Source organism: Podarcis tiliguerta (genome assembly GCF_965153285.1).
Source record: "Podarcis tiliguerta genome assembly, chromosome: 11".
Taxonomy (NCBI): domain Eukaryota; kingdom Metazoa; phylum Chordata; class Lepidosauria; order Squamata; family Lacertidae; genus Podarcis; species Podarcis tiliguerta.
The window spans coordinates 27,754,379-27,766,563 of record NC_139544.1 but is presented as its reverse complement, the minus strand read 5'-3'; the positions used below and the strand labels follow the sequence as shown (position 1 = coordinate 27,766,563).

At 40.4% G+C, this 12,185-nt stretch overlaps 1 protein-coding gene across 11 annotated transcripts in view; it reads right to left on the bottom strand.

The window, feature by feature from the left end:
• Nucleotides 1-12,185, bottom strand: part of MCTP1 (multiple C2 and transmembrane domain containing 1) — a 166,912-nt gene that overhangs the window by 90,187 nt on the left and 64,540 nt on the right. For all 11 annotated transcript variants that reach the window (XM_083403796.1, XM_083403800.1, XM_083403799.1 and 8 more), the window contains 2 exons: nucleotides 8,356-8,526; nucleotides 6,820-6,950 (listed from right to left, as the gene is read on the bottom strand). In XM_083403796.1, the coding sequence (XP_083259922.1) occupies nucleotides 6,820-6,950; nucleotides 8,356-8,526 (302 nt within the window). The remainder of the gene's footprint in view (nucleotides 1-6,819; nucleotides 6,951-8,355; nucleotides 8,527-12,185) is intronic.

The window sequence follows — 12,185 nt, the reverse complement described above, 5'->3', positions numbered from 1 at the left end:
GCAACCTTGGTATTATGAGCCTCACACTCTAACCAACTCAGATAATGTCTTAACATCTTTAGTGATGTCAGCAAAATCCATCAAAATACATGTCTAAGTTGTAATGCTCTACTGTATTCTGAACCAAGTACCATTTCTATCTTGGGTCATATTCCAATGTTGTGCATCTCTATCTATCCTTGTGTTGCAGCGTTACTGGCACTGGGGCAGGGAGGAAGAAAGCTAAGAAGATGGAAGGGAAAAGGACAGACAGCTTTTTGTGCTCTGGATGTCAGCACCGGAAGCATAAAAAGCCTCTGAATTTGGAAATCTGAGCAATTTCCTGATAGTTTTATTTTGGCGAGGGTAGCTTGGTTTCCCAAGCCTAGTTCCAAATCAAACCAAGAGAAGCTCTCCCATCCGCATTCCCAAATAAGGTTTAACTGTTTGAACTGCTTGCAGAGACAAATGGTGGAGAAAGTTTATTCAGTTTGCATTTCAGGTGAACCTATTAACTCACACTTTTTGAAACAATATGAGAAATGAAACAGTAGCCTATGAAATTCTTCAGCAAAGTAACATGTACAAAAATGCATATCGGAGTAGACTGCCCATAAAAAAATGCATCTGTTGGTGACATAACAGTCAAAACTATTTTACATAAGGGAAAATTCATTGCAAAAAAATGTGTACATTAGACAAAATTGCATACAAAGATGTATATATTATGAGAAAATTGCACTAAAAGGCTACTGAATGTTCATAACAATGATATAAAAACACCAACTGATTCGGAACGGAACTTAAGCGTAGGGAAAAAAGAGAGAGAAACCAAAATGAACAGATTTTCCCATCTCTAAACTTCCCTCTGAAAGGCAAGTTGTTGTTTTCAGTTGCAAGCATGAAAACAAGGTAGGCTCTACTTGTTAATCAGAAAAGATGTCCGGACACCAGCAATGGATTAATCACTCTGTTAGTTATTTTACAGAATAGGGTCAAGGGCAATTTGGGACACCTACTTGTAGTATATTTAACTGGGAGTGCCTTAGTACAGCTGGAGAGGAGGAGGCGAATAGAAAACATGCCAGAGAAATCAGCACAGGACCATCCTATCCTTAAACAAAGCAGACATAATAGAAACCCTGAATATTAAAAGCTAACATAAAAGCCTAGAAGAACAATGAACTTCCATTAACATGAAGCATAGCATAAATGTATAATATAAACACAGTACAGCATAGCCTCCACAACTCAGAATCATAGCCAAGTGCTCATATGCACCGATCCACCTGACTAGCACATAAAATACAGTTCAACAGGAAAAAACCCCAAATCTATTAAAATAAGGGATCGATGACATTGTCATGTGTCTTTTTTATAGCATACATGGTGAAACTTTGCACCATTTCTCTACCGGGCTGAAGTCAAACATTATTTTTCAAGGGAGATTAACTGGTAAGTGTTCACGTGCAGCATATCATTGAATTGTTTGTTTTTTTTTAAAAATTATATTCTTAAATATTCTGAAATTGATGACACTTTGATTGGCTGCCCTGCCCTGCATAAAGAACATTTCTATGCAGTGAAGCCTATACACGGACCATTTGGCGTGCTTATGCATTTGTACTTGCACAATACACACATACACACAAGCTTCTTTTCACACTAAAATTTCTATAGGAAGGGGTTTGTGAATAAATATAAAGGATCAGTCTTTTACCCATTGCTGAACGTAGGTAGGAGACACCTGGGCAAAGAGCGGACGGGTTCACCGAAGTTCCCGACAGCCATATTTATTTTCTTGGATAGATAGATTCAAAGTCACATTTCAAAACAGCAGAGCACTAAGAGCAAGTGGATTTTTGTCTTTAGCATGCATTCTTAGCAACAAATTTCTGCTTGTTTAATTGTCCAGAAAAAAACCTGAAAGAATACTTGCATATATTCAGAACATAGAACAGGTCTGTCACCTGCCTTCTATAAATGGTTGCCCCACCTGTAACATCAAACAAATGGGGGGGGGGGAGCCCTGGTGCAGCAATGCTCAAGGCTCATTTTAGGGTATTGAACAACAATTATTGTGAGATAATTCATATGAAACAGACACATTTCTTACTCCATTCATGTGTGTGCCAAAAGCCTCTGCTCTGAAAATGGTCCTGTAGTAAAACCGTAACAACAGAGTATGTACAGTGCAGGGGGAAATGGGGTGATTAATCTTATTTCAGCATAGGTTCCCACAGCCTTTACGGTAGGTTAAGTCGGACAAAAATGATGCAAGACCTTGTTCATATAGAAATACACTTCTAAACCAGTTAAATTTAATGGTGGTCTGTGATTATTTCACCTCACACACACACACCCCGCCACACACAATACAAATGTGTCACACATTTTGCCAAAATGCAGAGAGCTGCCAGCTATTGAGAACGGACAGTGATGACTCACAGAAAATGAAAATGAATCAGCCACCAGTAATCCCTCAACATAAAAATATGAGCAAAAATCAATGTCATTTTGAAGATAAACATGCATGGTTTCCTACTAATAAACAACACTATAAATCCTGCAGTATGGGACTGTAAATAACTCCAAGAGAATAAAATTACACAACATGGGATTTTACTTATCCTGTATGCTCGCTGAAACAACTTGTCCACCGACAGCACTCATTCCCGGAAATATATTGCAGCTGTCAGCAGCCAATTTGGCCAGATTACTCTTACGTGTTAAATTTATAACAATCACAAGGATTTATTAGCTTATCATTGTATAGGTGGCAGAGTCACGATTGTTCAAAAGCACAGGTGACAGAAAGTTAAATAATTACATGGAGATTAAGACAGTCTCCTTCATTTGAAAATTTTACTTCAATATTAGCAGATGAAAATTAGCTGCCTAAAAGACAATGCAAGTGGAGATGTATGTTTCACAATTGCCATAATATAGCCATACTTTGTGACTACATTCTTTGGGCTGCATAGCTATCCATTATTATGTTTTTGTGGACACAGTAATTTATGCTGACACTGTCTGTACAAAAGGTGAGGGCTGTTCTTCAGGGCAGGAGACACCCCCAATACTTAAAAATAAAATAAGAAATAACAAGGGTTTGGAATGAGGCTCCATTTGAACTATTTACCTGACAAAAAGTCTGTTTTTTCTCACAACAAGGTGCCATAAGACTACAGTGGAAACACTGCTGGTACTGTACTTGACATAAAAGAGAAAAGGAACTGACAGGAGAAGGCGGCCAAGAGACTGGAAAGCAAAAGGTTTAGGATGACCCATCTTTTACCGATGATAGAATAAGTGCTTGAGATACACAAATGGATATGGGTAGAAACAAAACTGGAAAATAACTGGTGTAACTCTGCTTCAGCACCATCTATTCCCTAGTGCTAGAGCCAGGAACTAGCAATTGCCACATATCAGCATTTGTGCAACACAAGCAAAGTCTCTCTAGCCCCACTGGATCCATTATAACAATGGAGCCAAAAAAAGGGTAAGCAATGGAGAACTGCTAGGATTAGGGAGGCGCCTATCACACTGTTATGGTTGCATGGGAATGGAGATTCTCTCTGAAGCTCTTAAGCAACTACAGGAATACTAATGATAGAATTGCATGAGGTAGTGGATAGGAAAGCAGCCTGGTAAAACACCTGAGAATTCAACCTGCCCAGGAAGAAACACTGTTCGAGTAACAGCAAAAAGCTGTTCTCCAAAGCATAATGAGCAGTCAAGACTGGCCTTATGTACTGCATGAAAATTAAGTTCATGGCAAACAGGCAGGATGTTTCAGACCTTTAACCGTATGTATAAATTAGAGAAAATTCATTCTGAAAGATAAAATTCCAGCTCATAGATTTTAAAATAGAGCTTCGACCATTAAAGCCTACTAACAACACAAGAGTGGATAACAATATTAAGAGGCTGTGCTCAGGCTGTTACTTCAAAACAGTAAAAATTTGAAATGAAAAAAACAACAAGTCATGATGTTTACATTATTCACAGTGTGAATAATTCACAGTGTGTTTAATTCCCAGATTAAACACACAGACACACAGATGCACGCACACACTGATAGAACAGGTCAAAAGGGAGTAGCAGAAAACAAGGGATAACCAATTAACAGTTCTCATGTATGAAATACCTTTCAACCATACTTAGTTTTTGGACTAACAGCCATGTGCTATTCACAACAAACTTTCAATAGTCCATGCCCAATGGCTGCATTTGGACGCAATGTAAAACCATTGCTTGTTTAGCTTAGCTATGGTTTGTTTCTCAGACCTATGACTTGTTTGCAGCTAACAGATCACATAATCTGTTACAATGTTGGCCTGTAAATCTTGCTGTGCATTAACCATGTTTGGTCATTGAGCACTTACTGTTCCCAACCCTAACCCTGCGGGAAGCAGTAATTAGACTTTAATTTGATTCTGACCTGTTTTTAGGAAGTAATTTATTGTTTGATTTTATACCAATGTTATATATTTGATGTTAGCTGCCCTGAGCCCGACTTCGGCAGGGGAGGGTGGGATATAAATAAATGTTTATTTATTATTTATATTTATTTATATGGACCAGCTATCCAGGCTTAATCCTAGTGTTTCATTGCTCCATCCAGCTACCCATCTGGCTGTAGACATACAAGGAAAGAACAGTAAGAAAGCTATGCTCAGTGGCTATTTTGCAGACCCTCCTTCCCCCCTCTGCTTAGCGACAGACTATTTTCCTTGCCTACCTTCTTACTAATAAGCTCTCCCTCTCCAGGCTCCACTTAGCTCCACAACAGGTGTGGTGGGAGTAAACAACAACAACAAAAACAAATCAGTAAGTATGGGGAATTTTACTAACAACTATGCAGCACCACCAGTGTGGTGTAGTGGTTGAGAGCGGTAGTCTTGTAATCTGGGGAACCGGGTTCGCGTCTCCGCTCCTCCACATGCAGCTGCTGGGTGACCTTGGGCCAGTCACACTTCCTTGAAGTCTCTCAGCCCCACTCACCTCACAGAGTGTTTGTTGTGGGGGAGGAAGGGAAAGGAGAATGTTAGCCGCTTTGAGACTCCTTAAAGGGAGTGAAAGGCAGGATATCAAATCCAAACTCTTCTTCTTCTTCTTCTTCTAGTAAAGCATTGTTTCTAGTAACCTCTATCAATTGTTAAACTGACGGAACCCTACACAGAGGAACTACAATGACGACCTCTACCACACGTGTTGGTGGTGGTGGTAAGTTTGCTTCTGTGAGAGACATTTGTGATTCCTCACTACCTATCACTTCACTGACCATAGAGACCTAGGAAAGCCTAGCCTGGCTGAACCCAGGTGTGGAAACCATAAGCAGCACAACAAGCATGGTTTGGGAAAGTGCAAAAAAAACCCACACACAGATCCTGTGATTCTTGTGTGTTCCCTTGGAAGAGAGATAGACACTCATTCAAACAATCCTCCTTGTCAAAAATATTGCTTTGAACAAAGTAGACTGCTTTGAACAATTTCACTGAAGCATATTAATGGTCGTCATGACAAAATAGCCAATCATCTTTCCCTCTTCAAATGTCATCAGTGGAACTTCCTGCATCTTGATTCTTTTGTAACTGAGTTTTGAAAAATGACATCTTTCAGTTGGTGTGATCTGCCACCTACTGGTCAAGGAAATTTCTTCCCATATAAAATGGAAAAAGTCAACAACAGATAATTTCTAGGGTACCCCCCCCCATAAAAGTAGCACAAGTGTATATGAAATCACTGTCATTATTATCATTCATTGCTATTATCAATTATTACATTTCTATACCGCCTTTCATCCAAGGATCACAGGGCAGTTTGCAGTATCAATTCAAAACTTCCTCTCTAATTAAACGATCTTTTTACATCCATAATTTTATTTGTATGCTGCATGTTAAAAGCATCTCAAGGCAGCCTACAACATGGGAAAAAATAATTACAAACATAATGAAATGAGTCATACTGCTGCTGCCTCCTGTATCGTTTTTGCTGTGTTTGCAGCACCAAAGTGGCCTTTTAAGAGTAAACCCTGAGGAGAAATCCTTACCAGCTGCCTTGCGAGACATCTTCAGGAGGAGAAAAGTAGTCATAAGCAATAAATAAAAGATCAAAAGGTAAACAAACGAATTAAAACAATTTCTACATAAATCATAGGTAAAGGTAAAGGTACCCCTGCCCGTACAGGCCAGTCTTGACAGACTCTAGGGTTGTGCGCCCATCTCACTCAAGAGGCCGGGGGCCAGCGCTGTCCGGAGACACTTCCGGGTCACGTGGCTAGCGTGACAAGCTGCATCTGGAGAGCCAGCACCAGCACAGCACACGGAAACGCTGTTTACCTTCCCGCTGGTAAGCGGTCCCTATTTATCTACTTGCACTTAAGAGTGCTTTCGAACTGCTAGGTGGGCAGGAGCTGGGACCGAACGACGGGAGCTCACCCCGCCGTGGGGATTTGAACCGCCGACCATAGGCGCTGAGGTTTTACCCACAGCGCCATCATAAAATCTAAAAAGATTATCTCCCTCTCTCTCTATATATATATATCAATAAAAGCAGCAAAAAACAGACCCTCAACAAAAACCCCTAAGCAACACCCCAGCCCAAGAGTCTGTTCAGCAGCCTCAACTTTTGTAGTTGGAGTCAGTATAGTTAAGCTGTGTATGAGGAGCTTTTTTGGTTTTTGTTTGTTACTGTGTTATGCATTTTTGTGTTTTTGTATTGTAAATTGCCCCGTGGTGCCCAGATGAAGGGCAGTATAGAAATTTAACAAACAAATAAATAAAATAATCATTTCTCATTCTTGGAATACAAGTTGTTTGTAATTAGACAAACCTGCCAATAAAATCATCCTTTTTGCCAGCATCTTTGTCCCACACTGTAATATCAATAATTCCACCTCGTTCCTCATAGAGATGCAAGTCAAACTGTTCTCTCCACTGAGGATTCAAAGTTTTTGGCATAATCTGGAAAAAAAGTAAAGGGGGTTATGGAAACTTGTACCTCCTGGAACAACAGAATATTCTTTTGGTATAGTTAAGAAATAGTTCAGCAAACCAACAGCTTTATCAGACATTTTCAAATGTTTATGTAGGAAATAAGGTACACTAAAGATTAAATGTAGTATGCTTTATTTTAGATTTTTTTCAGGTTCCCCAAAATGTTCCCTTAGATGTGTGCTAATAAAGTCAGTTTCTTACTGATAAAAATTCAGCAAAGCTACCTTTTAAAAAGTAACAGGATAAAATGATTAGCTACAGCATATACCAGTTCTTTTTACCATTTGCATAGGAAAAGAAGTTGGTTTGCTGAGTTTCTATATTGTTTCTTGCCCAGTCTTTTAAAAGGCATAGACTCAAGCATGACTTCCCACACCATACCTTTCCTGAAGAATACAGGTAAAATGTAACAAATGCTATGCCTTCCTTCATAGAATTCCTTTTCTCAGCATAGGATTTTTTTGTTTGTAGTATTCATAAACAGGCTTTCAACAAAAGAGTGCTTATCCATAAAAATTTATATATATATATATATATTTTAAAAAAACTTATTTCATATAAACAATAATCAGAAGACCACCTATCCCCAGTCTAGCTCCCCAAAACTTCAAGAAACAAATTTTTCTTGGGCATAACTAAAGTAATACATAGTCAAACCCCGGCTCCTGAACGCCTTCATTATTGAACGTTTCGCCTCCCGGACGCCAAAAACCTGGAAGTAAATGCTCCGGTTGTCAACCGTTTTTCAGAAACTGAATGTCCAATGCAGGTTCCGCTTGAGTGTAGGAAGCTCTTGCAACCACTTAACCTCGGTTGTTGAACATTTCAGAAGCTGAACGGGCTTCCGGAATGGATTACATTCGACAACCAAGGTTTGACTGTTCTAGATCCTGTCCAGTCTAGACCCAAATGTCCTTTTAGAACTAGGGTCACTGTTCAAGAACCATAAAGCTAGGTGCATACATCCGGTGTAGCTCAGGAATATGGTTCTTGAACTACAGAATCCTATCCATGGCAAACCAGTTTGAAGCTCAAGACATAAGTACACAGAGGCCCAAGTGTCTGCGGTTTAAAAAGAAAAACTTGAAATCCCCATTAGACATATAAAACATGCAGATCTTGTGTACTACAGTTCCCATCAGCCTGAACTAACATGGTCAATGGTTGCAGGTGATGACAATTGTATTTGGAGAGCTTCATGTTGGCTAGGCCTGCCTAAGGTATATGTAGTAACTAGATTTAGGTCTACTACAACTACAACATTGCTGATTGAACAAGAATCCTTGGACTTCAGTGACTCTGTTTAACACTCAAAATGCTGCAAATACATTTAAAACCACCACCATTTGGAATAACAGTTCAACAAAGTTACCTTACTCTTGTACTTCTGGTGTCCCAGTCGGAATTTCACATAGGGATCACTGAGCCCGTTTGGATCCATGGCTTTGAGTTCACGACCTTCAATCAAAGTGACACTGACTATCCCTCTCCACAGCTGAGCTTTTCTGTGCAGGTCTGACAGACGTATACTCTGGGTCTGAAACTTTAGGTATAGAGAGAACTCTGATTTAGCTTGAGCACAAGCAAACCATAACCCCGTGATTTGCTTCCCACCTGAATGGCTATTTAAAGAAAGTGCATAAGTGAATACCCAAAAACTTACAAAGAACAAATTTAAAATATATATTAAACTTGGATTTCCCTGCAAAATTGGCACAGTGTAATCATCATTTTTATAGTGATAGGGCATAACTCATCAGTACATTGTCTGCTTATGTAGCCATGAATTATATCATAGGTCAGAGGAAACCCAACATGGTGCTCTCTAGATGATGCTGGACTACAATTTCCATAATTCATGACCCTTGGCCATGCTGGCAGGGGATAATAGGAGTTGAGGTCCAGTAGCACCTGGAGGGCAACATGTTGGCTATACCTATCACAGGTAATCTATACCCGGTTGCCTTTTCAAGATTAGATCCCATGCACTTCGTGCTTTCAGACCACCAGCACACTGGTCAGTTCAAAATTATTCACATTCTTCTGGGCATTATAACCTTATATGTATGTACACCCCTATACAGACTATGGTTTCATTACATAACATTGATTTATTTTCCCTTTTGGCTACCACATCACTGTACACAGTACAGTCCCTTAAGAGGCAGAGCTGGCTGCCACTAATTTCCCTTTTCCTGAGGAGGGGAGAGATGAAAGGGCTACCACCAGCTATGATCCAGAAAGAAAGCTCCAACTCATACAGGCTTGGTTGTTTGGTTGTCCATTAAGAGTTTCCCATGTTCTCTCTAGAGCCTAGCTTCCCCAGTCTCGTTAGCGATGTAGCATGCAGGAAGGCAACTAGATGGCAATCCTTTCAACAAGTTTGCCATTCTCCCATCATATCTACCAAACAGCCCTCAGCCCTGATTCTCTTCCTGACCTAAGGAAACTAATCTAAACCAAGGCTACCCACACTGATTCCAGTCAATCCCGGGCGACTATCTATCTAATCACTGACTGATGTGGACTGGCTAGTAGCACTGGGTTTGCTGAGATCTGGTGCTGGTCCCTGAAACCACATGCAGGGTGGGGTAAGAATATTCCATGGGATGGGATGTTATACCTGGTTCTGTGGCATTATTTCTAAAGGTTAGACACCATTTGGGTCTTAAAACATTCTCTTTTTATATTTCAGTAGTTTCTTTTCATGTCAAAATGTCCCAAGTGAAACTCCTATTAGGAATTATGAGTACAGCTTGGGTGGCCACATGATGATGCAGAAAGAGATAACCTAACAGTGGTCATGGTGGGTTGTTTTTTGCAAAACCAAAACCAAAATCAAAAACCAAAACCCTTCTACTGGCATTTCAACCTGTCAATTCACATCTGCCAACCCAAAAGCTGATTACACACAAAACGAATGAAATATACTAGATATACTAATTTCACTCTGCACAATAGGGTTTCCTCCTCCCTGCACCTTCTTCCCACTCCCCACAGTCTCCAATCCAGAGTGAATAGACAAATGTAGAGTAATTTTTTTTAGTTGAGGAGTAAGTTGCAGCATGAGAGACTGTTCAAGCTACAAACCATAGAGGCGCTACACAAAAGTGGTTAATCTCTGGTCCTCCAGATGTTATGGACTCTGATTCCCATAAGGCCCACCCAACATGGCCAATTTTCAGGAATGATGGGAGTTGTAGTATAACAATATTTGGAGGGCCATCCTGCTCTACACCCTGCCAATATGTTTTGAGCTTTGCCAGCTGTCGCACCTGCTTCATCAGATACTTCACTTTCACAGCTACAATACAATGTAGATTAATAGATCCACAAACCACAATCTACGCCACTTTAAGCTCATCATGTAAACATGGAACTCTTTATTGCATCTTTTTATTTTGAGGTCTGTATCTAAACAAGCAGTTAATGCTGTCAATTCTTTTACCAGCCTGTAGGTCTTATAAGGCCCACTAAGCCTTTGAATTTGGCCATGTGGCAAACTCCACTCATCTGACATCATATGATGTCAGGTGCTGAGATGCATTATTTCCAATGTAGCGCTAACACAGTGCTAAGATCAGATGTAAGTTCTTTGACAATAGAAGGCAGCAAGCAGAGACTTCTCTGATCATAGCACTGTGGTCGTCCACAGCACTAAGGTAGACAGCATTTCTAATTTTCTACGAGCCAAAAGAGGTTCCCTGCCCTAATATATGAGATACATCTTAAAAGAAGGCACTTATTTAAGGGAAGAGATTAAAAATAAAAATTGTCTGTGGTATGCCAGTTGCTGAATGTCAGTTGAATGCCAGTTGCTGAAAACTACAGCGCAGTTTTGGGTGGGAATGGGGTAAACTTGAGACTTGAAAAGAGAGATGGAGGTTGGATGGTGAGGACTAGCTAGGACAGTGGAGGGTTTGGGGGCCAGACTGAGACTGGTCTTCAGAGTAGAGGAACAAAGCAGCAAATACACAAGGCTCTTTCTTGCTGTTTTAAAAAAACCTTAAGGGGGGGGGAGAACAGGAGCCAGCAGGAAGGAGACAGAGGGAACTGGGTGGGGTGGAAGGATTAACACACATACAATTAATAAAGAACAGAGCCACGAAGCTGCAAAAAAGTGCATGACAACCACTGGGTGAAGGCAGAACTGAACTATTTTCTGGGCAGAATGGAAGTCCAGACGCTTATTTGAATTTCGAACAGTGATTTTGCATTCAACCACTAGGGGGAGCTCAACTCCCACCTTATGTCATCTCACATGAACAAGAGAACAGTGATTGAAATGGCAGAGAAAGAATTAAAATTTATATATCATAATTAAAGGCCTGATAAAACAAAACTGGTCTTAACGTTTCAGGAGGGAATGCCACAGACGTTGCCCCATTTCATATCCTCACCAGGAAACCGTTTTAAATGGGATAAAAAGCAGGGTGTCATATAACCAACAGACAGATTCATATAGGAAGAGGCAGACTTTCAGATACTCCAGTCCCAAACAATTTAAAGCCAGCTCATGTGCATTTTGCACATTCTGCACATTTTGTGCACATTTCTGAGTATTGAAGAATGCATGTTCTTTTGCAAAAGGTAAAATAGGAAGCAACTCTAAGGCTTGGCTCACAAATGCGACTCAGTTGCATTTGCCCTCTCCATAATCCCTCCTGACGGTTGTTAGGTACATAAGAGAGTCTCTGAAGACCAGGCTGCACATGGATAAACCCAGAGCTGACCACTACTGGCACCAATGGTAATTGGAACAGGTGCTGCTATGATTGTGGAATTGCACAAGCCCAGTTAATACTGCCATTTCTCCACAGAATTCTGTAAGTGGTAGTGAGAAGGGATCATTTATGAAAATAAAAGCAGCAGGCCTGCAAGTGTGTACCAGCAATTGCAAGAAAATGTTTCTAAAAGCCAAAAATGAATAGAAATCTGAGGTTCATGATTTCTGGTTTAAGTAAGCAAATCTATTATTTAATCTGGGGAAGCCAATGTGGTCCCTCCCTCCAGATGTTGCAAGACTACAATGACATCTGGAGAGCATCATTCCTGGTAACTGGCTTTGCTGCTTGAGCCTGATGGGAGCTGCAGTCCAACAACATCTGGAGGGCACCAGTTGGCTATCCCTGGTTTAACCTCTCGCAAACTCTTATATGCGAGTGTTCGTGCAACTTCAGAGTAAAGTAGATTGAGGAATAT